Consider the following 21,827-nt stretch of genomic DNA (forward strand, 5'->3'; position numbering starts at 1 on the left):
GAATCTTACGACAGGCTTACGTTGTGCAAACGTTGGGTAATCGTTTGTATGAGCTGTCGTATATAAAAAACAAAAATCTGTAGTGGGATTCTGTATTTCTTGTCAACCCTGCCAGGAAAATCGATGGAATGAAAGAATAGCACATAAACAGCTTGCAAAATTGAACATTGTTTGCTAATTTAAATGAAATACACTAGCCGGAGTAGAAAAATTTGCGATATTTTCAATCTATATAAAATTCCCTTTAATTTGAGACCACTTAAGGCAGTTTCGCCCGACGAAATTCTTAGAACGGCTTCCCTGCCAAAATTCTTTGAATTTGGGGGCGCTTCTGAGAATCACCACTACGTCGAAAACAGTCGTAGACGATATCCAAAACTCCTCGGAAAACCGCCGTCATAGATAATAAAAATACATAGATGTCCCACTCTTCTCTTTAAAAAAAATGTGCCAGTTCCAAAAAATAATTTTCTGACATTTCGTTTTGTTTTTTTCGTTAAGAGAGATTCTTTTGTATTCGTTGTCCATTCACAATTAATTTTTTATGAGGAGTTTTTTATTACAGAACACCCTGTTGTGTTAAAAAGAGTACCAAAAATCTCTCAATTCTCTTGATTTTCTTCGTTTATTCTTAATCTTCGGAACTGTCAAACTTAGTTTGACACCCATGGGACATCTATGTATTTCTATTATCTATGATTTATGCTAACGAAATTTTCGGTAGCGTTCAATTTCGTAAGCTGGTACGCACCTCTAATAAAAATAACAGGGTTGTCAAAAGCATATTTTGACAGCAAACATTTAATTTATTACAATCATTGTGTGCGTAAAAGTTTTAAAATGTCTGTAAATAATAAACGATTTATTTGAGGAATATTTGGAACATATATTAACAATTTTAAAAAGCGATTAGCTTTTTAACATTTGTGTACACAGCCCTGTTTTTTGTTGTAGACTTAAATAAATTTTTGCTACCGAAAATTTCGCTAGAGGTGCATACCGCCCTTACGTGTAAATATAACCATAGCGATAGGCGGTAGGCGAAACAATTTTTCCGCGACGACAAATACAATAAGCTTGTCCTCCAAAAATTCCTATTTTCTTGTTTACGGATACTTTTTAATGATCAATACATCATCAAAAACACTCGAAAACTAGTAAAAAGGATATTTTTTGGTGAGTACTATGTTCGGTTTTTGCGTTGAAAATCACCTTATTTTCGCGATTACTATTCCTGAAATAATCAAAATTATAAATGAAAACAAACACATTCCCATAATGTCTTGCCGAAATTTAGAGGAACAAGAAACTGCGCATCAAATCAATTGAGTTAATTTATCTGCTTTAATAAAGTAACAACTCGAAAAGTGAACTTAGTACCTTTAATACCGACCTTTAAGGAACTCAACTATTATTTATTGTCTCCATGATACAACCCTGAGTTCATAATTTTCCCGCCAATAGACAGATGTGTGGTTGGTGCGTTGTTTAGGTGCTTGCATTTCAAAGGATTCTGCAGTTGAAGAAAATATTTTGGTAAGAGCACGCAGACGGTGAAGAACACACATATTGAATTGAATAACACTCCAGACAAGAGAATAAATAAATTACTAATAAAATGGCAAGAAGGGATTATGCACAGGACAAAGGTAGGCTGCTTAATAAAGGCGTGCATCTATATAGCGCTGTGTTATTTTTTCAGAGGCCATCAAAGCATTTCTCGGTGAGTTCTGCAAACAAGATGATGATGGAAAAAAACATTTCGTTTATGCACAACAACTGGTAAAAATCGCACATAGGGAGCAAGTTCTTTTAACAATTGATCTGGATCATTTGGCAGAATTCAATGAAGGTTTAGCCGAAGCTGTAGTTAGCAATAGTAGGCGCTACGCGTCGATGTTCAGCGATGTTATTGCTGAAATGTTGCCCAGCTACAAGGAGCGGGAAGTCCATGCTAAAGATGCTTTGGATGTTTATATTGAACATCGTTTGCTAATGGAAACCCGTACTCGTAATCAAATGGAGCAGCATGATCAACGCAATCACTTCCCGGCAGAACTAATGAAGAGATTGTAAGTAGATGGAAATTGCGAAACATTAGTCTTATTCAATAACTTTTTATTTTGCAGTGAAGTCGGATTTAAACCTCAATCTAATGTTAAAGCTCATTCCATACGTGAAATTAAGGCGGAACATATTGGAAAGTTGGTCACAGTGCGAGGTATTGTTACACGGTGCACGGAAGTTAAACCAATGATGGTCGTAGCCACCTACACTTGCGATCGATGTGGTGCCGAAACGTATCAGCCCGTTAATTCATTGTCCTTCACTCCAATAAGTGACTGTCCCTCCGATGATTGCAGAGTCAACAAAGCCGGTGGTCGTCTATATCTGCAAACTCGCGGTTCGAAGTTCGTGAAATTCCAGGAAATAAAAATACAGGAGCACAGCGATCAAGTACCAGTAGGACATATACCTCGTACTATGACAATTATGTGTCGTGGTGAGGTAACGCGAATGGCGCAACCGGGTGACCATGTCCTAATATCGGGTACTTTCCTTCCACTAATGCGCACTGGTTTCCAACAAATCATACAAGGTCTACTGTCGGAGACTTTCTTGCAAGCCTATGTAAGTAATAGTAAAGTTGCCCATTGGATATGCAAATTTATAAGTTTTCTCTTTAGCGTATCATTTGCATCAATAAAAATGATGAAATTTCCGACAAGGATTCTGAATTAACTCCAGAAGAATTAAATGAATTGGCTCAAGACGATTTCTACGAACGCTTGGCCACAAGTTTGGCTCCTGAAATCTACGGACATTTAGATGTCAAGAAAGCTTTATTGTTACTTTTGGTGGGCGGCGTAGACAAAAGACCAGATGGAATGAAGATTAGAGGCAATATTAATATCTGCCTAATGGGAGACCCTGGTGTTGCGAAATCTCAATTATTAGGTTATATTAGCCGCTTGGCATTACGGTCACAATACACTACTGGTAGAGGTTCGTCGGGAGTGGGTTTGACTGCAGCCGTAATGAAAGATCCATTAACTGGCGAAATGACTTTAGAAGGTGGAGCTTTGGTTTTGGCTGATCAGGGTGTTTGTTGTATTGATGAATTCGATAAAATGGCAGAAGCAGATCGTACCGCTATACATGAAGTCATGGAACAGCAAACTATTTCCATTGCCAAAGCTGGTATTATGACTACCCTTAATGCGAGAGTTTCAATTTTGGCAGCAGCAAATCCTGCATTCGGTCGCTATAATCCCAGACGTACCGTAGAGCAAAATATACAACTTCCAGCTGCACTACTTTCCCGTTTTGATCTTTTATGGTTGATACAGGATAAACCAGATCGTGACAATGACTTGCGTTTAGCCAAGCATATTACATATGTACACAGCCATTCAAAGCAACCACCAACTCGTGTCAAGGCTCTCGACATGCATCTAATGCGACGCTATATAAATCTGTGTAAACGTAAGAACCCAACAATACCAGATGAACTAACCGACTACATTGTTGGTGCATACGTTGAACTGAGACGTGAGGCAAGGACTCAAAAGGACATGACCTTCACATCGGCTCGTAATCTCTTGGGAATCTTACGTTTGTCAACCGCCTTGGCCCGTCTACGTTTGTCCGATAAAGTTGAAAAGGATGATGTGGCAGAAGCATTGCGCCTTTTAGAGATGTCCAAAGATTCCCTTAACCAAATCCATGAACATCAAAAGGGACAGTAAGTATTTGCTTTATTTTAGCCAAGTATGCAAATTTCTTAGTTTTTTCTTTAATCTAGCGTTCCAAACACATCCGACAAGATCTTTGCTGTTGTTCGCGAGTTGGCTGGCAATAGCACAACAGTTAAAATTGCCGATGTCATGGATCGATGCACGACAAAGGGCTTTAAGCCAGATCAAGTTGATAAATGTATTGAAGATTATGAGGAGCTCAATGTTTGGCAAGTTAATATGGCTCGTACGAAAATAACTTTTATGTAATTAAGTTCTTTGTCATTGCCGGTGGGGTTGTTGCATTCAATCCAATATTTTTTATACCAACTAAAGTTTATCTAAGTTTAAGTGATTGTTTTCACCTTCATATCTGACCGTATTTCATTTCAAGTTCATATTTTTAAATAAAAAAAAAATATATATATATTGAAATACTATTTAGTATCAATGAGAAACAAAGGCCAATGCACAGTGAAACTGAATCAAAATTCGTTCGCGTAAAATGTATTGCTTCAGTCCGGTAAAATATTGATTAAAGCCATGCAATTTTTATTTTTAACATTGCATCCGGCAAATTTCCAGAACAATTGAACGTTTCCTATCTGACACCTATATATAGTGCAAGATGTAAACACATACGACTGGTAGTTATCCATATTTGTTATTGTGAAGAAATCAATGATTTGGAAGAAATATCATGTACCCCTAATATATAATATATGGTCGTGCGAAGGCTATGCAAAGTAAGTGCAGCGCAAATTCACTCATCACCAAAGACAAGTTGATGATTAGGAGCAGTGGTTTGAGATATGTGACAATGGATGCATATGAATGGATGAACATCATTTCATCTCGAAGCCTAATCGTCCGTTAAGAATAAGGAACAAGATCAGGTAATAAATTTAAGTATTTGGGTTGAACAATGCTAACAAAGCTGATTTTTTCAAAAATGTTAAATTGTTCCCGAGTTAAAATTTAAAGGGCGCGAAAAATCAACATCCCATTTTTCGCGGAAATTCTAAAATACATTAAAAAATCATTAAATCTTTTCACAGACATCTAATCACGGCATTCGATATCGAGAATTTTTTTATCGAAATCTAAATTTTTCGGATCACGGGAGTCGATATCGAGTTTTTTTGATCGACAATATTTTCGATTGGTAAATTGCAATCGTAAAACATTTTTCACTAGTTTTTACATTGTTTTCGCCATATAGGAATAGTAAATATATTAGTTTTAGTTCGAATTGTAGTAAATTTACATATAATGAACATATTTTGAATATTTAGGACTAATGCAACTCCAATAAAAGTTAAACAAAAATTGGTCATAGTCGAGTTCAGGAGCGAGCATCCTCGCTTGGCAAAGAGCCATACATAAAGTGCACATGCTAGATCGATATCCAAGAGGTTGTGATCAACTAATTACCGTACCATTCCGTGACAAACATAACGCTTCTGGACCACCTTGTAAGAATAGTGAATGATGAAGGCTTCCACTGGCAAAAAATGTCAAGACGGCAGACAATTGTAAAGCGATAGAATTGACGTTGATATGCCACCAAAAATTATTTTCCATTTGAATACATCCTTTGTCAGCCGAAATCGTCCATTGAGCTTGCAAAAAGGTGACTTTCTAACAGTGCACACCATTTCAAACCCATGTACACTTACACCAATAACAATGTGCACTTTTATTCCTTATCTGTCGCCGAATTATTTTATATTCATCTCATCCTCCAATTAGGAAGGTATTCGGAGGAATGTAAATAGAGATATGGGTCCATAATATAAAATACAATAAAATTTACTTTTTACTTTGAAATCTTCAAAAACATGTGTTTTTCTACATTCTATTTTGTGCCGCTAACTTAATTTTGTCAATTCATTTTGTTCTGCTTCGTTTTTTGCTGTTGGCAATGCTAGAAATTGCATCAAATTTCGATCGAATGGCGTGATCCAAACTTTTAATCCTATCGACAATTTTTTCGATACGATTATGAATTCGATATCGAATGCCGTGATTAGCCCCCTGAGTGAAAAGGAAAGTTTAAATGACCCCATCCCATATATTTAAAATGTTAATTCTTTTCTTTTCAATTTTACAAATCGGCTACATTTATTCGTAATTGACGGGAATGGTTTTTATTTCAATTAAAAAAAAATGCTAAATCAATTAAATTTTTAATTGAATATTTTTTAAAACTCAATTAAGAATTAATTGGAAAATTTTTTCGTTAATTTTTTATTCTGTATATTGATTATGGATGTCTATTACACCAAGCTCTCGATTGCAATAAAATTTTTAGCAAATGCAACTACAATTACATGCTTCCAATAATTTTAGTTTTCATACTTTTTACATTAAAACTTTTCGCCCATAGGTTTAATAGTGATATTGTGAACCTGGAATAAAATAAGAAAAAAAACTTTTACTAATGTTAGATACTAAGTTTGGTAATCAAAAATAATTGTTTGAAATCAAAATAAAATTATAACATCTTTGAATCTTTCAAAAAGAGATATCTTGTTGCTCGAGCAATTCCCTTGTAGCGTGTGAACGATGTATATACACAATAATGGTGACTTGAAACCTAAATGTACCCAGCTTAATATAATAATGAATATTAGTTGGCTGATGACATGCCATTTAAAATTTGAAATGTAGCAAACGTATTTTTTTTTTATTTCGATTAATTTAGTACCAAGCTATTATTGATCTCGTCTTGCCAGTAGTTTTAAACCAAAGAATATCTTATTATACAAATTCCATCATCCATGCTTCCCGATTTTTTTATTCCAAATGTATATGTATATAAAAAATTTTGTTAGTAGCTACAACTGAAAAATATCGTATAAGAGCAAATATTTTGTTGAAAATTGCAATGTTTTTAAAAACCGAAAATTTGTCTACTTTTTGTTAAATTCTTTTTGCGAAATAAAATACGAAATATTTATAGAATATTTCTCCTATTTCCTAATAAGTTTTTACAACTGTTTTCGTATGCATTATTGCTGAATATATAACCATATAATTTTCAATTAATTTTTGCCAAAAATTTGAAATTACTATTTTATTTTATACAATCTATTTACGTGACCGCTTTTTTTATTAACAACTTAATTGAAACAAATAATTTTTATTTTTATATATTTTCAATTTCATTAAAAATTTCATTGAAATAATATTGCTAGTCGTTTTTGCTGTGCAAAAATATAGACAATAATATCTGGAATAAGGGTGATTGATTACCTGTACATTTGGCGGTGTTTCTAAAGTCCATAAGACAGCGTCAGCCACTTCTTCAGGTTTTAGCATGGGCATAAATTGTTTGACCACGGTTTGAATTTCAGTTGGTAGAATATCCGTATTGACTACACCGGGACTAATGGTCTAGATTCGAAATTCCAATATATATGTATATAAAAGGCATCAAGAACATTGATTTCAATTAGAGTATGAAGTCACCTATTTTATTTGCTATTTTCCTATAATTATTCATTTTAATTACTCGAGTTGTCCAAATAGTACTTAGACTCACTGCATAGTCCAAGAGAATATTCTCGTAAACAGCTACTGTCATAAATTCAGCCAGATCGCACTCGCATCTTTGTTTTTATCTCTCGAAGTACTAATCGGACCACCCATGTTCATCCACACCATATTCTAAAATATTGTGTGGTCGAAACTCTGTCCATTTGAATGATTTTTTTTTAACGCAAAATAGGTCGACTTCATTCTCCGTCCGCAATTTATGAGACATACCGTCATTCGAACTTGAGTTTTACGTCTTTGGAATTCCTGACGATAAATTTCATTCATAGCCCTTAAAGCAAATTTTGTTGCTGGGTAAATATTTAAAGATGGCAAATCCGGTCCTAAGTTTGGTACTTGCAGTCCTGCCACACTGTTCACGATAATTATGTGTCCATTACCATTTTTTTGTGTTGACATTGAATGAAAAGCTTCTCTAGTACAGAATACAGTTCCTAATAAATTCGTATCAATTGTGTCACGTATCGGTTTTGTATTATTTCGATCGGATAGAAGGGCTGTTGCAATAATTCCAGCATTATTAACAAGCACATCACAACCGCCAAATTCCTTTTCAGTCCAGTCAAATGCCTTGTTCACGTCATCTTCCTTTGTAACATCGCAATACACTGGATGGAGATTTTTTTGAAGTTCTATAGGCAGGTCATCCTTAATTTTTGCAATACGTTCCTTCCTTCTTGCAAGTCCAACTACAATCATGCCAGCACAAGCTAAAGCCTTACAACAAGCTGCTCCAATTCCACCACTTGCACCGCTCACTACTGCTACCTTATTCGTCCAACGTTCCATGATGAAATAAACCGATAATAATCAATTTTCCTGTAGAACAAACTTATACGAATCCAATGAAACCGTACAAGTATTCTGTGCATAAATTAGGGATGTAGCAAATAGTAATTTAATGTGTGTAAAAACTAACACTAACAAGTGAATAGGGCCGACAATTCGGAAGGGCTGAATCGTATGTACGCTATTCAAATTTTCCAAATTCACCCAAGCTCACATTGGCATTTCTTGTATTGTAGTTAGACTTACGTAATGGAAACACATTTTCATTTTTTTTTTCTAAATTATTTTAGTAACTTAAATTGATTTTATAAATTACAAGTAAATAAAAAGTTGACGAAAAAATATAGAGGTTTTCAATGTAAACCCCGAATATAGTAGTGGCCTTCTGAAAGAAGAATTTTGACAGTCCGGTTGGAAATATATGACATCAACCGCCAATTCCGGAAGTGCAGTAGTGCAATGGTTAGTATGTCCGCTTTGCATGCAAAGGGTCATGGGTTCAATACCAGTTTTGGCCGAACACCAAAAAAATATCAGCTGTGGTTTATCCCCAATAATGTCGATGATATTTCTGAGCGTTTCAAAGCTACTCTAAGTGCTTTCACTGTAAATGTGGGTATTAAGTTCGAGTTTAGCCGCATTTTTTCACTAAAGTGAAAAGTAAATCAGTAAAAAAAAGTCATAAAATTATACATATTTGTTGCAGGTTTCATTATAACTTGATGGGGAGTATCCCAAAGCAAATTTTCACAAAGTTTGTATTCCTTAAAATGGATTATTAAAGAAAAGTAACCGTGAAAAAAATACGATTTTAAGGTGAGTGCTATGTTCGGTTTTTTCACCAAAACACTAAGGTCGTTTTCGTTTTGCAAAAAATATGTTGCCCTGGTGTTACACTACTTTTTCCCTCATTGTATTTTCGCTCAAATAATAGTGTTATTCCAAAGTTATAGTGAATTCATAATATTGGGAGGGATACAGGATCCAAATTCTATGACAGTGTCCTTTATATTTGGCAATCAATTTCGAGAATGTTGCACCTTTTTTCCCAATCGAAATCGCCATAAATTAAAAGTAGAAAAATATATATGAAGACGATTATATTTTTATCAAGTCTTGTAAGTAACCGTGAAAACTGGCTAGTTTTCAGCTTGAAAACGGAACATAGTACTCAGCTTTAGCGGCTAAACTCGAACTTAATACCCCATCAAGTTATAATGAAATTTGCGACGAATATGTATAATTTTATGACATTTTTTACTCATTTAGTTTTCACTTTAGTGAAAATTAGCGGCTAAACTCGAACTTAATACTCACCTATAAGGTGGGTATTAAGTTCGAGTTTAGCCGCTAAAATCGCTTTTCTTAATTAATCCAACTTAAGGAATACAAACTTTGTGAAAATTTGCTTTGGTGTATTCCCCATCAAGTTATAATAAAATTTGCAACAAATATGTATAATTATACGCCGTTTTTTACTGATTTAGTTTTCACTTTAGCGATTTTAGCGGCTAAACTCGAACTTAATACCCACCTTTAACGTGAAATGCCATTCGGATTTGGAAGAGAGCCATTGCCATTGTGCTACCATGGAATCTGCTAGTACTCGGTTATAAGAGAGAAGTTCACTACTGTGGTGTCACAATGGACTGAATAGACTAAGTGAGCCTTAAGGTGAGTACTAAGTTCGAGTTTAGCCGCTAAAGTGAAAACTAAATCAGTAAAAAAACCATAAAATTATACACATTTGTTGCAGATTTCATTATAACTTGATGGGGAATATCCCAAAGCAAATTTTCACAAAGTTTGTATTCATTAAAATGGATTATTAAAGAAAAGTAATCGTGAAAAAATGACGATTTTAGCGGCTAAACTCGAACTTAAAACCCACCTTAAAGGTATTATTTATTTATTTATTGTTTATTTTAATCATACAGTAAATGTATGATAAAAAAGAAAAGGGAAAAGTAGCATTGGCTGCTAAGGCCATCAGCTATACAGTTGTATAAATTTAACAATAGTGTAATAGATCTATATCTTTTAAAGGTATTAAGTTCGAGTTTAGCCGCTAAAATCGCAAAAGTGAGAACTAAATCAGTAAATAAAAGCCATAAAATCATACCTATTTGTTGCAAATTTTATTATAACTTGATGGGGAATAGCCCAAAGATAATTTTCACAAAGTTTTTATTCCTTAAGGCCGGTATGCACCTCTAGCGAAAAATTTCATTCCCATAAGAAATGCATTGCTATTTATGCTAACGAAATTTTCGGTAGCGTTCAATTTCGTAAGCTGGTACGCACCTCTAATGAAAATAACAGGGTTGTCAAAAGCATATTTTGGCAGCAAACATTTAATTTATTACAATCATTGTGTTTTAAAAGGTCTTAAAAGGTAAATAATAAACAATTTATTTGAGGAATATTTGGAACATATATTAACAATTTTTAAAAGCGATTAGCTGGTTTAAAATTTGTGTACACAGCCCTGTTTTTTTGTTGTAGACTTAAATAAATTTTTGCTACCGAAAATTTCGCTAGAGGTGCATACCGGCCTTTAAAATGGATTATCAAAGAAGAGTAATCGTGACGATTTTAGCGGCTAAACTCGAACTTAATACCCACCTTTAGTCTAAAGGGCTGTCACATTACCTAACCTACTGTCAAGTCCGTCGTCATTGTTTTGTTTTTATTTTAATTTGTTCTTCTGAAAAATAGAAAGAAGTTATTGTTTGCTGAAATAGTAACAATTGTCGCACATTTTTAAACCTCAATTACAATAGAACGTATTTTACTTTGGCTTGAACTAAGGACTACACAGAAAAAAATTTCGCGGAATTTTACCAATTAAAGTCTTAATTGAGTTTTAAAAATATTCAATTAAAAATTTAATTGATTCAACAAATTTTTTAATTGAAACAAAAATAAGTCACAAAAATTAATAGTATCAATTAATTTTCTAATTGTATCAATTATTTTTTTGAATTGACATTCAATTAATTTTTTAATTGATACTATCATTTCTGTGATTGAAGAAATTTTAATTAAAAAATTAATTGGATCAATTAATTTCGTGATTGATCCTCATCGCTACCACAGACTCGTAAGTGACACTACAACAATCGCCAACTGTGATGGGGGAAGCGTATCAAAAAGTATGAAATGTACATGAAAGTGTTTTGCTATCACTATTGTTACAAGAGCCATTTTATATTGAAACACCAAGCGCAACTAGCTTATTATAATTTATTTAAATAATAACGATAATAAAGTGTTGAAAACATATTTATTTCGCTTAAAATTATGAAGGCACGTTGCCTCCATCGAGAATAAAAACACTGGCTGATAGACGCTGCAACATGTAACTTTCTACTTGTAACTCATCATCACTCTTATATTAATGCAAAAAATTATATTAAATGTGATGTGTCGTATAAATGTTCTATTTGTAAGAATTTATAAATGTTTAATCAAATTAATAGACATCCAAAAAATCGTGTTTTACTTGACCACAATGATTCTTTTACAACTATCTTTAAATGCACTTTTTCTGATAGTTTGAAGAGGCTCTTATTGGCGTCGTTCTAAATTTATTAAAAAGGCACCTAATAATTGCACTCAGGCGATACTTTTTTGTAGTAACTTGGCGTGGTACAACGTCTCAATAGTGGCGGCGCTTTTGCGAGAAGTTTTGGATATCGTATATGACTGTTTTCGACGTGGTGGGCATTCTCAGAAGCGCCGTCAAATTCAAAAAATGTTGGCAGGGTATTTATTTATTTATTTATTCATTTATTTAATCAACCAACGCCCTATAGGACATGTTGATAGAATTTAGTACAATTCAGGAAAAATTGACTTAAAACTATCTATTAAGCCTATACTAGCACACAATCTTTTAATAAAAATTAAGTATTATATACAAAAGATTTGTACAGCAAGAAAATCGATTGTCAGTATGATGGTCCTAGACAGATCATTCCATGTCTGAGAAATATAAAAGTAATTTGCCGAAATGTTTTTTTTTCGCTAGAAAATATTTACTTATGACTAGTCTTGGGCAAAATCGTTCACCGTAGTGATTCGGACTCATCGTTCCTTTTGTACAAAGGAACTAGTTTCTTCAAATCGTTCCATCGTTCCTTTTCGTTCCGGATTTGTATATTTGTCATCACTGTCATCTACTAAAGACAAACATTACATTGTTTGTTTACTTTATGTAACGAAGTTCGTGGTCAATTGAAAGACACAAAAATATGAAAAATTGAGTGAAATTACTTCAAATAGTTTATAGTAATATACAAAAATTAAAGGAATGGAAAATTTAAGGAAATAACTAAATTCAGGATGCCAAACTCTTTGGATGGATTTTTGGATTGAATAATACTATACTCTGTGCAAAATTATTCATTGGAAGTAATTACGATGTTTTTTTGTCGTTTGTGAAGAGTCTGAGATGGAATTAAAGATTCTATTAAATAGCAGCATATCAGCCAATGGTTTAAATACATACGCGCCAAAATGAATGAATTGGTAAATAGCTCTAACAGAAGTAAAGAAATCAAACTGCGATCCGAAGAACGATGGATCGTAAATGGAAAATAGAACTAAACAAAAGGAACGATGAGAACGAAAGAGATGGAACTAGTGACAGTCGTTCCTTTTAGTGAACCGTTCATTGGAACTAGTTCGTTCCGGAACGACACAAGACTACTTATGACAGACCGATTGAATATATTTGACTTCTTCTATGAAGTTCGTACTCTTTTCCTTCGGAAAAGAATTCATATCGTATGAAAAGTGTTCGGTCTTGGGATTGCGAATGAACGCTACCTTGATGGTTATGTCATGAATTATGCTTTTATAAACATAAACGTGGTGGATTTATAATCACAACATATGATTATTCTGATCAAAAACAATTGTTTTTGATTCTGATTGTAAGGAAAAAGGAAGTGTGTTTTCAATTTATAAACAAATTAATGTGATTTGTTAAATAAAACACACCAGACAACCAAACCAAGTTATGTTTACCAGAATTTTAGCATGTGGACCAACAAAACATTTGTTCAGACTTCACCAAAAAGTTTGTGTGACGCAACAACATGCATCTTGGTTGCACTCGAGGTTTCTCCATGTAAAAGTATACGATAAAGATGCCGGTTTCAGTGAACAACGGGAAGTTAATAGACAAAAGCAATCAACACAGGAAAGCGATCAAAAAGAAAGTAATAATATTCAGCCACAATTGAAAAATGAAACCTTCAATAAAGAGTTGTATAGCAAGAGCAAGAATATATTAAACACATCGAAATCGGGAAGCGAGAGTGTAACTGGTAACTTGACAGAGGATTCCGACACATTTGGCAATGCCCCTAAAGAGCCGATGCCAGAGGATGAAGGTAAGTTCCTCCATTTCTTTTAAGCAACATATACTACTTTGCTTTATCAATTGTTTTTAGGTGATATTGCGGAAGAGGCATATATTAGTCGTCCTACACGTCGTTCCAAACAATTGCGCACCAAAGAATATGCAGCCATAATTAAGGAACATCTGAACAATCATCGTCTGAAAGAAGCCTTAGAAGTACTAGAAATTCGCATGCTAAAAGAAGATCGCGTTAAACCTGAAAATTATATATATAATTTACTTATAAGTGGATGTGCAAAAGCCGGCTATACACGGAAAGCATTCCAATTATATAACCGAATGCGCCAACGTGGATTAAAAGTAAAGGAAAGCACATATACCTCCCTGTTCAATGCATGTGCCAATGCCCCCTCACGTCTGGATGGTATTACAACAGCAAAACGTTTAAGAGAAAATCTTTTGGAAAAGGGTTATGAACCAAATGTTAGGAACTATAATGCTATGTTAAAGGCTTTTGGTCGTTGGGGTGATATTGAGACAGCATATATGTTGGCTGATGAAATGGTTGATAAGAAACTAGAGATGAATGGTGAAACATATAATTTTTTACTTCAGGCATGTGCCAGCGATCCTAAAATGGGATTCAGGTAATTAAAAAAATTTGGATTCCATTTTTTAACTATTTTATATGTTTGGGGTTTTCTAGGCATAGTCTTATTACATGGCATAAAATGTTGCGGCAAGGCATACAACCGGATTACTATTCATTCAACGCTGTATTAAGATGTGTTCGTGATTGTGGTTTTGGTGAGCTTGAGTCCATGGAAGAAGATCTGAAGACAATTCTCCATGACAAAGTCGCATATCTTCCATCAAACCGACAAGAACTTAAAATGGGGGAAAATGAATCAACTTCAATGAGTGATACTAGAATAGCAACAGTAAATGAAAACCCATCTGAACCAAATTCTCTTCACATTCAAACAAATGCAATAGCCTTGGAATTACCAAATTTGTTAGCGGCTCAGCCACATTTGGGTAGCATGGTTTCTTTGGCGGAAGTTACAAAGCCACACGAACGATTTTTACTGCTTGGAGGCCTACAAGGTTTTCTAGAGCAAATGAAATCATATCACATTACACCTGACATAGAAACATTTACCATGATGTTGGAAGTTATCCCACCAACTAATTCCGCCGAGAAACAACTACTCACTTATATACGTAAGATTGGTCTTAAAGCTGACATTGACTTCTTTAATGTTCTGATAAAGAAGAGGGCCATGCGTTTCGACTACGAAGGAGGAAAAGAAGTGTTGTCTATGATACGGACTGCAGGCTTACATCCAGATATAGTGACATATGGAGTTTTAGCCCTAGGATGCGCAACAGTTGAGAGTTCTAGGGAACTACTACAGCAAATGAGGCAAAATGACATAAGGTACATTCAGATTGAATATTCCCCAGCATGTCAATTTCAAAGTCATTTATTCTTTTAGAATGAATATACAAATATTAGGTGCTATGCTACGTCAAGGGTGTTCAAAAAAGTCATTTCCCTACATATGTGAAATTATGCAAATTAGTTTAGACGAAAATATCAAACCAAATGATGTATTCCTTAGGCATTTACACAACTTCCATGTGCAGTGTGCCAGAGCTATAGATGCAAGGGTATGTCCTGTACTATTGTGTCAATCTTATACTAAATGAAGTTTTCTTTTTTTTTGCAGCATCCATCGACAAAGACAAAACAATTTAAGAAAGAACATATGCATTTCTGCGATAAATATCGTCTATATCAAGAAGAGCATGACATTGCAAGTTTGAAAATAGACGATGCAATTAAAAAAATCAGAGAACGACCGTATCAGCAATACAAGGAAGAATCAAATGACGGCCTTGAACCTATCAAAAATGAAAAACTGGCCGGCAAACAGAAATTACGAAAATACATAAAAAAAATTAAAATCCAAAATCTTAGAGGGGATGACGGCGATGTTGATTTACTTGAAGATGTACAACAAAAAGAACCAACTACTGTCAATACCAAAAATCCTTTCAGATTAACATAATTTAAGGTATTTTAACATTTATTTATTAAATATGAAACCATATTGGAATCGTATCTTAGCCAATCATTGTTCGCTTACGTCCTCTGGCCCGAACTTCTTCGAATTTTGCAAGCACAGATTGCTCATCCGTGCCACAATCCTTGCGGTAAGCCTGAAGCATATAGTCAAACAAATAGGGTTGTTCAGAATGCGTACTTAAAAGGGCTCTTTCAAGGACATATAGATCGACACCTTTGTCTTCTGTGCCTTGATTGTAATGACTTAGACCGAAATCAATGAAAATTATATCATAGTCTTGGAAAATGTCTTCTTCTTTAGGATTTATTAGAATATTTGAGGTTGTCAAATCTCCATGGATTATATTGTTTGCATGTATTTTTCCAATAAGGCAACCAACCCTTGTACAAAATGTCTTTAGGACTTCTTCAGGTTCATCTTTCTCGGCTACAACTTTTTGTATGAACTGTTTCGCTGTTAATGCCTTATCGAAGTATTCCATGTACAACTTTCGTTCTGCTAGGTCCATATGATATATTTTAGGCGCTAGAATTCCTGCGCTTTGACATCTTCCTGCTGCCTTTGCTTCGGCCTTCATGCGTTGTCTACTGATCTGAGTATCCAAATCATGGTGACGATATTTCTTTACAAAACGTTCTTTAACAAGACACTTTTGGCCCTTGAAGTCGCCTAGAAACAGACGTCCTTCTGCTCCTTGTTTCAGAATTTCTACAGCCATGTATACTCTATAATAATTCGTATCTACAAAATGTGATAGAAAACATATGATTTGTGAAATTTTAGTGGTGATCGATAATTCAAAATTTATCCGGTTACGGTTACTTCATGCAAAATCGTACTTGTTAGTATTGTGAGGTGAAGGTAAATAATCATGCCTGTTCTGGGTCACACCGCATTGTGCACCACACTATACACTTTCTACACACCACACACAAAGTTAGTTGTTCTGAGTCAAACGTGTGAACACTTTATTCGGACTTTTAATCGAAAAATGTGACAGCTGATTTTTTTCTGCAAGCCATATTATTTGCAGACAGAAATTATAAACAAAACATATTTTGCCGGTATAAACATAAAAAATTAAAAGTAAGTGCGTAATTCAAAGCCATAAAATGCCTGCCGGATTTTTGTTAGCAGTGAATAATGTAAGGAGAGGAGCAATTTATCAAGAACAAGGCGACAATTGCGTGATGCTTCAAATCCCTCCTCACTTTTACGCATGAACAAACGATCTCCGTGTCGTTCTCGTTTTTGACGGCGGAGAAGTTTTTATTTTGGTTTTGGTCAAACAGTTTTTAACATCCATGCATTAAAGGAAATTTAATTATAGTTTTTATTTTGGTTTTGGTCAAACAGTTTTTAACATCCATACATTAAAGGAAATTTAATTATAGTGGGCATAATTAACTATTCTGTTAAGGTTTTTCTCATTTGTATTGCCTTAATATTTACAATAATATTGCAAACAAATTTTCTATCGTGGCGACCTTCATGTGCAGAAAGATATTGGCGGCGTTAGTTTTTTTAATTTGCTCAGTGATTTGTGCACCAAGAACACTTTGCAGAATTGAAGATGCCATATTTTTCATGCAATAAATTTGGTAAAATTCACTTTTCTTAGCCCATTGATTTTGTAAAAGTTATAATTTAATTACCTTATATTTTCAAAAAGACCTTTGATTTGTTTACTAAAGCGGATAGTATTCACAAAAATCAAAGATAATTTTGCTTAAAACTTTTTTGTGTTAACTTTTAAAAATTGTGGCAACATTATAGTTTCGAACACACTGAAAATCAGCTGATTAACACAACCCCAAAATTTATACACCAATCAGAGGAAATTTCGGTTCAAATTTTAGATGAATTTTTAAAATCGTGGTTTCTGCCATATAAAGGGTGATTTGTTAAGAGCTTGATAACTTTTTTTTAAAAAAAAACGCATAAAATTTGCAAAATCTCATCGGTTCTTTATTTGAAACGTTAGATTGGTCCATGACATTTACTTTTTGAAGATAATTTCATTTAAATGTTGACCGCGGCTGCGTCTTAGGTGGTCCATTCGGAAAGTCCAATTTTGGGCAACTTTTTCGAGCATTTCGGCCGGAATAGCCCGAATTTCTTCGGAAATGTTGTCTTCCAAAGCTGGAATAGTTGCTGGCTTATTTCTGTAGACTTTAGACTTGACGTAGCCCCAAAAAAAATAGTCTAAAGGCGTCAAATCGCATGATCTTGGTGGCCAACTTACCGGTCCATTTCTTGAGATGAATTGTTCTCCGAAGTTTTCCCTCAAAATGGCCATAGAATCGCGAGCTGTGTGGCATGTAGCGCCATCTTGTTGAAACCACATGTCAACCAAGTTCAGTTCTTCCATTTTTGGCAACAAAAAGTTTGTTAGCATCGAACGATAGCGATCGCCATTCACCGTAACGTTGCGTCCAACAGCATCTTTGAAAAAATACGGTCCAATGATTCCACCAGCGTACAAACCACACCAAACAGTGCATTTTTCGGGATGCATGGGCAGTTCTTGAACGGCTTCTGGTTGCTCTTCACTCCAAATGCGGCAATTTTGCTTATTTACGTAGCCATTCAACCAGAAATGAGCCTCATCGCTGAACAAAATTTGTCGATAAAAAAGCGGATTTTCTGCCAACTTTTCTAGGGCCCATTCACTGAAAATTCGACGTTGTGGCAGATCGTAAGTCTATTCATGATGAAATGTCAAAGCATACTGAGCATCTTTCTCTTTGACACCATGTCTGAAATCCCACGTGATCTGTCAAATACTAATGCATGAAAATCCTAACCTCAAAAGAATCACCCTTTATAAGTGACTTTCCCAATAAAATTTGCAAATATTTATAAAAAACATATTAAAGTTTCAGAATCTGTTATTTATTTGTTATAAAAACTTCTAACTTTGCATACGATGGCTGTACACTAAGCCTACACAAAAGAAATGTTCGTGTACATTTTTCAGGTCTATTACGGTGTATATTGTTGGCCAGAAAACCTTTTAAGTGTGACACCACACGAAAATTGTACATGTGTGTACCAGAACAGACACGATTTTCAATGTTTTATCGCTAAAAAACAATTATGCGTTATTAAATTCATTAAAAAAATAGCCGCAAAATGAAGCTAATCGAATTGCTTCCAGTCTTTAAGCTCTTTTTGCCGGTATTCAAAGTTCGAGTTATCCCCACAACTACTGAGAATTGTACAAAGTGCCGTCAAATTCGAAAAATTTTGGAAGAGTACTTACAAAATATCAAAATGGCTCTTCTAACAATAGTGATGGCAAATGCTTTCAAATTCGTTTGGTACATTTTCCCCATCACAATTAACGGTGCCCATCGCTAAAATCGAACTGAAATGCTGGAAGGAATTATACAACTTTCACAACTTTCAAAAAAATATATATATTTCAGGCATAGTGTGAACCTACAGCCTGTTTCTGTATGTCGAACGAGCTCTATCGATCGACTGAAATGGAAAGAAACAGCTGAATTTATAACCAAAAATCAGCTGTTTCTATGCATTTCATGCGCTTTACAGACTATCAGTTATTCCGGACGGAATGTCGGTGTTTGTAAGGAATCTTACAGTGTGTCGGATCGATGCGACTTGTCGGCGATGACTAAATAATCGGTAAATATGTTATCGATCCCATAAACATGCAGCAGTATCGATTATGCCTTCGGACTTAACTTATATTGTGCACAATATATGGGATATATTTGACACGAGCACTGTCGTCCGGAATAACTGATAGTCTGTAAAGCGCATCAGTCGAACGAGCTCTATCGATCGACTGAAATAGAAAGAAACAGCTGAATTTATAACAAAAAATCAGCTGTTTCTATGCATTTTTCAGTCGATCGATAGTGCTCGTTCAACATCAAGGCATATTAATTAAAGGTAAAGTTAAGAGCAAGCGTGTGTACACCCCATGATATTTAGAAGTCAAACTAATGGTGTTTTCTTTTCTGAAGAATGTGATTTGCCGTCATTTTGTCTGTACAGAATGCGCATTTTTAAAATGTTACCAGCAACCTAAAAAAATGCTATCATTTCAGCGGGCAGAAAAGAATTCAAAGAAGGAAACAGGGCAATCGCAGCACTCTCGTTTGTTGGCAGTGCTGAAAATGCCCGTAATTTGCCTCTATGCGTGGCACTATTTTCACAACACAATTCGAAGCCTTTTCGCACTTTTGCCTGTTTTTTTAGAAAAGAACCTAAAAAGTAAATTTTCCGGCCAAAATGCAAAAAAAGTGCGCATTTTTCATAAGAAAAGAAAACACCATAATATGACAGGTCACTTAAGTTGACATTTTGTGTATGTGTAGTGTTGTTGTATTGTAACACATTGTTAATAAAAGCAATATTTATGTACACAAAGAATGTAAACAAACCTACTAAACGTAAACAAAGCCTTTGACAAGATGAATGTCGATATTAGTCACCTGATTGCATGACTTTACCATAGACCAAGGAAGGTATAGACATCTCAAGTTAATTCACAGCGCTGTAGTTTGTGTGCACACTGTAGATGGTTCTTTTTCGTCTACAAATTGACTGATTTGTACGGTAATTGTCGTTTTCAAACAAATAAATTGAGTCACTTGACTGCGCAATTGAGTGGAATGACTGCGCACTGCAAATAAACAAAACCATGGTGAATTATCAAAGTATGTCTCTATATTTTCTTGGTCTATGGACTTTACCTCTTTAATATGCCTTGGTTCGACATACAGAAACAGGCTATTAGTATTAATGTCTACTCGTTGAGCCTTTGTCGATCAAATAAGCTTTTTTTCGATCTCGCACACACCCTATAAAAATAAATCGGATTATGTAAACGGTTAATTCGGATAAGCGGTTTCCAAAAATAAATCATTCACGATAATCACAACAATGCCATCACCGATATCAGCTGTTTGTTTGTTTATCAAAAATGAATCATTCATTATAAAAATTATTTCGAAATAATTAAAACATAAGAAATGTCCAATCTTTTCGACAATATTTTTGGTAAAAAACCAACCGTTAAAGAACAACAACGAGAAAATGATCGAAATTTAAGAAAAGCTACCCGCGACATAGAGAGGGAGCGCCGAAAACTGGAGGAGGAAGAAAAGAAACTCGAACAGGAAATCAAGAAAAATGCAGCTCAAGGGAATAAAGATGCCTGTCGTATTCTGGCCAAACAATTGATCGAAATAAGGAAACAAAAAGCCAGGACATATGCGGCAAACAGTAAAATAACATCCATTGGCTATCAGAATAAAAACATGGGCGCTAATATAGCTTTGACAAATGCGATGAGCTCCACTGCAGAGACAATGAGCAATATGAATAAAATAATGAAGCCAGAGGCAATAGCTGCCAATGTTAGGAACTTCCAACAGGCAAATATGAAAATGGAAATGACTGATGAAATGATAAATGACACTTTGGATGATATGCTAACTGAATCTGGTGACGAAGAAGAATCAAATGCAATTGTCAATCAAGTTCTCGACGAGATTGGCATTGAAATCTCAGGAAAAATGTCTACAATACCGTCGACGGGTATGGGCGAATTGGAAGATCAGCGTACGGATAAAGACATTGCAGCACAATTGGCTAAATTGAGATCTACATAGAAATTTACAATTATTGGTTTTGGAAGTGGGAACTTTCCACAATTTTGTTGTTATGGAAATCATATTTATATGAAATTTAGTTGATTTTATCAAGTTTTTCTTCCAATGGCTAAATTCATTGTTTTCAGTATCATGTTTACTTTTAGCTTTTAAGAAGTGACTATCATGTGGCCTACCAATTGTGCTGAGGGATATGCATTATATTACTTAGTTCTGATTTAATGTCATATATGTATATGTATTCCAATAAAAATCGTATAATATTACATAGAAAAACACTAAAAACATATTTAATTTCTATTAACAAAAAAGGGCTTAAACATTACATACTACCATTACAGCTAAAACGGCCTTTTCGATAACTTGAAATGGTAGCCATAAGAAACAACAAGGAAAACTCATCGGTTAGGAGTCCCGAAACTTTCAATGAATACCATAACACGAACTATGAATAATGTACATAGAAAAAGGGAACCTGAAGCTAGATTAAGTTAGGTATAGTGTCAGACCGTTTTTTAGGCACATTTAGACTATACAGTCCATTGTGATACTACAGTGGTGAACTTCTCGTTTATCACTAAGTGCTGCCCGATTCCATGTTTAGCTCAATGTCGAGGAAATGTTTATA

The 21,827-nt window shown here is 34.6% G+C and overlaps 5 protein-coding genes across 5 annotated transcripts; 3 read left to right on the forward strand and 2 right to left on the reverse strand.

Annotated features, from left to right (window-relative positions):
* Nucleotides 1–1,465: 1,465 nt before the first annotated feature.
* On the forward strand, nt 1,466–4,172 carry Mcm7 (minichromosome maintenance 7). Its single transcript, XM_075307898.1, has 5 exons — nt 1,466–1,649; nt 1,703–2,072; nt 2,130–2,631; nt 2,688–3,745; nt 3,806–4,172. The coding sequence occupies exons 1-5, from the start codon at nt 1,619–1,621 to the stop codon at nt 4,005–4,007; spliced, it is 2,163 nt and encodes a 720-aa protein (XP_075164013.1). The 5' UTR covers nt 1,466–1,618; the 3' UTR covers nt 4,008–4,172.
* A 1,787-nt stretch (nt 4,173–5,959) lies between these two features.
* LOC142236662 (farnesol dehydrogenase) lies at nt 5,960–8,158 on the reverse strand. The gene is made up of 3 exons (XM_075307899.1): nt 7,509–8,158; nt 6,996–7,136; nt 5,960–6,148 (listed from the first exon to the last, which is right to left on the reverse strand). The coding sequence occupies exons 1-3, from the start codon at nt 8,085–8,087 to the stop codon at nt 6,107–6,109; spliced, it is 762 nt and encodes a 253-aa protein (XP_075164014.1). The 5' UTR covers nt 8,088–8,158; the 3' UTR covers nt 5,960–6,106.
* A 4,825-nt stretch (nt 8,159–12,983) lies between these two features.
* Nucleotides 12,984–15,581, forward strand: LOC142236663 (pentatricopeptide repeat-containing protein 1, mitochondrial). The gene is made up of 5 exons (XM_075307900.1): nt 12,984–13,489; nt 13,550–14,105; nt 14,165–14,899; nt 14,958–15,132; nt 15,192–15,581. Exons 1-5 carry the CDS (start codon nt 13,114–13,116, stop codon nt 15,531–15,533), a joined length of 2,184 nt encoding a protein of 727 aa, XP_075164015.1. The 5' UTR covers nt 12,984–13,113; the 3' UTR covers nt 15,534–15,581.
* On the reverse strand, nt 15,534–16,311 carry Tcs5 (TP53 regulating kinase). Its single transcript, XM_075307901.1, has one exon. The coding sequence runs from the start codon at nt 16,267–16,269 to the stop codon at nt 15,589–15,591; it is 681 nt and encodes a 226-aa protein (XP_075164016.1). The 5' UTR covers nt 16,270–16,311; the 3' UTR covers nt 15,534–15,588.
* Nucleotides 16,312–20,481: 4,170 nt separating this feature from the next.
* On the forward strand, nt 20,482–21,484 carry CHMP2B (Charged multivesicular body protein 2b). Its single transcript, XM_075305809.1, has one exon. The coding sequence runs from the start codon at nt 20,558–20,560 to the stop codon at nt 21,197–21,199; it is 642 nt and encodes a 213-aa protein (XP_075161924.1). The 5' UTR covers nt 20,482–20,557; the 3' UTR covers nt 21,200–21,484.
* The last annotated feature ends 343 nt before the right edge of the window (nt 21,485–21,827 follow it).

This window comes from Haematobia irritans, chromosome 4 (genome assembly GCF_050003625.1).
Source record: "Haematobia irritans isolate KBUSLIRL chromosome 4, ASM5000362v1, whole genome shotgun sequence".
NCBI lineage: Eukaryota > Metazoa > Arthropoda > Insecta > Diptera > Muscidae > Haematobia > Haematobia irritans.

Excerpts from the sequence above, each read along its gene's own strand:
- Mcm7 (XM_075307898.1), top strand. The coding sequence starts at position 1,619 with ATGGCAAGAAGGGATTATGCACAGGACAAAG. Across the intron at positions 2,073-2,129 it reads GCAGAACTAATGAAGAGATT|TGAAGTCGGATTTAAACCTC; the intron begins GTAAGTAGATGG and ends TTTATTTTGCAG. Across the intron at positions 2,632-2,687 it reads AGACTTTCTTGCAAGCCTAT|CGTATCATTTGCATCAATAA; the intron begins GTAAGTAATAGT and ends TTTTCTCTTTAG.
- LOC142236662 (XM_075307899.1), bottom strand. The coding sequence starts at position 8,087 with ATGGAACGTTGGACGAATAAGGTAGCAGTAGTGAGCGGTGCAAGTGGT. Across the intron at positions 7,137-7,508 it reads AAACTCAAGTTCGAATGACG|ACCATTAGTCCCGGTGTAGT; the intron begins GTATGTCTCATA and ends TTTCGAATCTAG. Across the intron at positions 6,149-6,995 it reads AAACACCGCCAAATGTACAG|GTTCACAATATCACTATTAA; the intron begins GTAATCAATCAC and ends ATTTTATTCCAG.
- LOC142236663 (XM_075307900.1), top strand. The coding sequence starts at position 13,114 with ATGTTTACCAGAATTTTAGCATGTGGACCAACAAAACATTTGTTCAGA. Across the intron at positions 13,490-13,549 it reads GCCGATGCCAGAGGATGAAG|GTGATATTGCGGAAGAGGCA; the intron begins GTAAGTTCCTCC and ends AATTGTTTTTAG. Across the intron at positions 14,900-14,957 it reads ATGAGGCAAAATGACATAAG|AATGAATATACAAATATTAG; the intron begins GTACATTCAGAT and ends TTATTCTTTTAG.
- Tcs5 (XM_075307901.1), bottom strand. The coding sequence starts at position 16,269 with ATGGCTGTAGAAATTCTGAAACAAGGAGCAGAAGGACGTCTGTTTCTA.
- CHMP2B (XM_075305809.1), top strand. The coding sequence starts at position 20,558 with ATGTCCAATCTTTTCGACAATATTTTTGGTAAAAAACCAACCGTTAAA.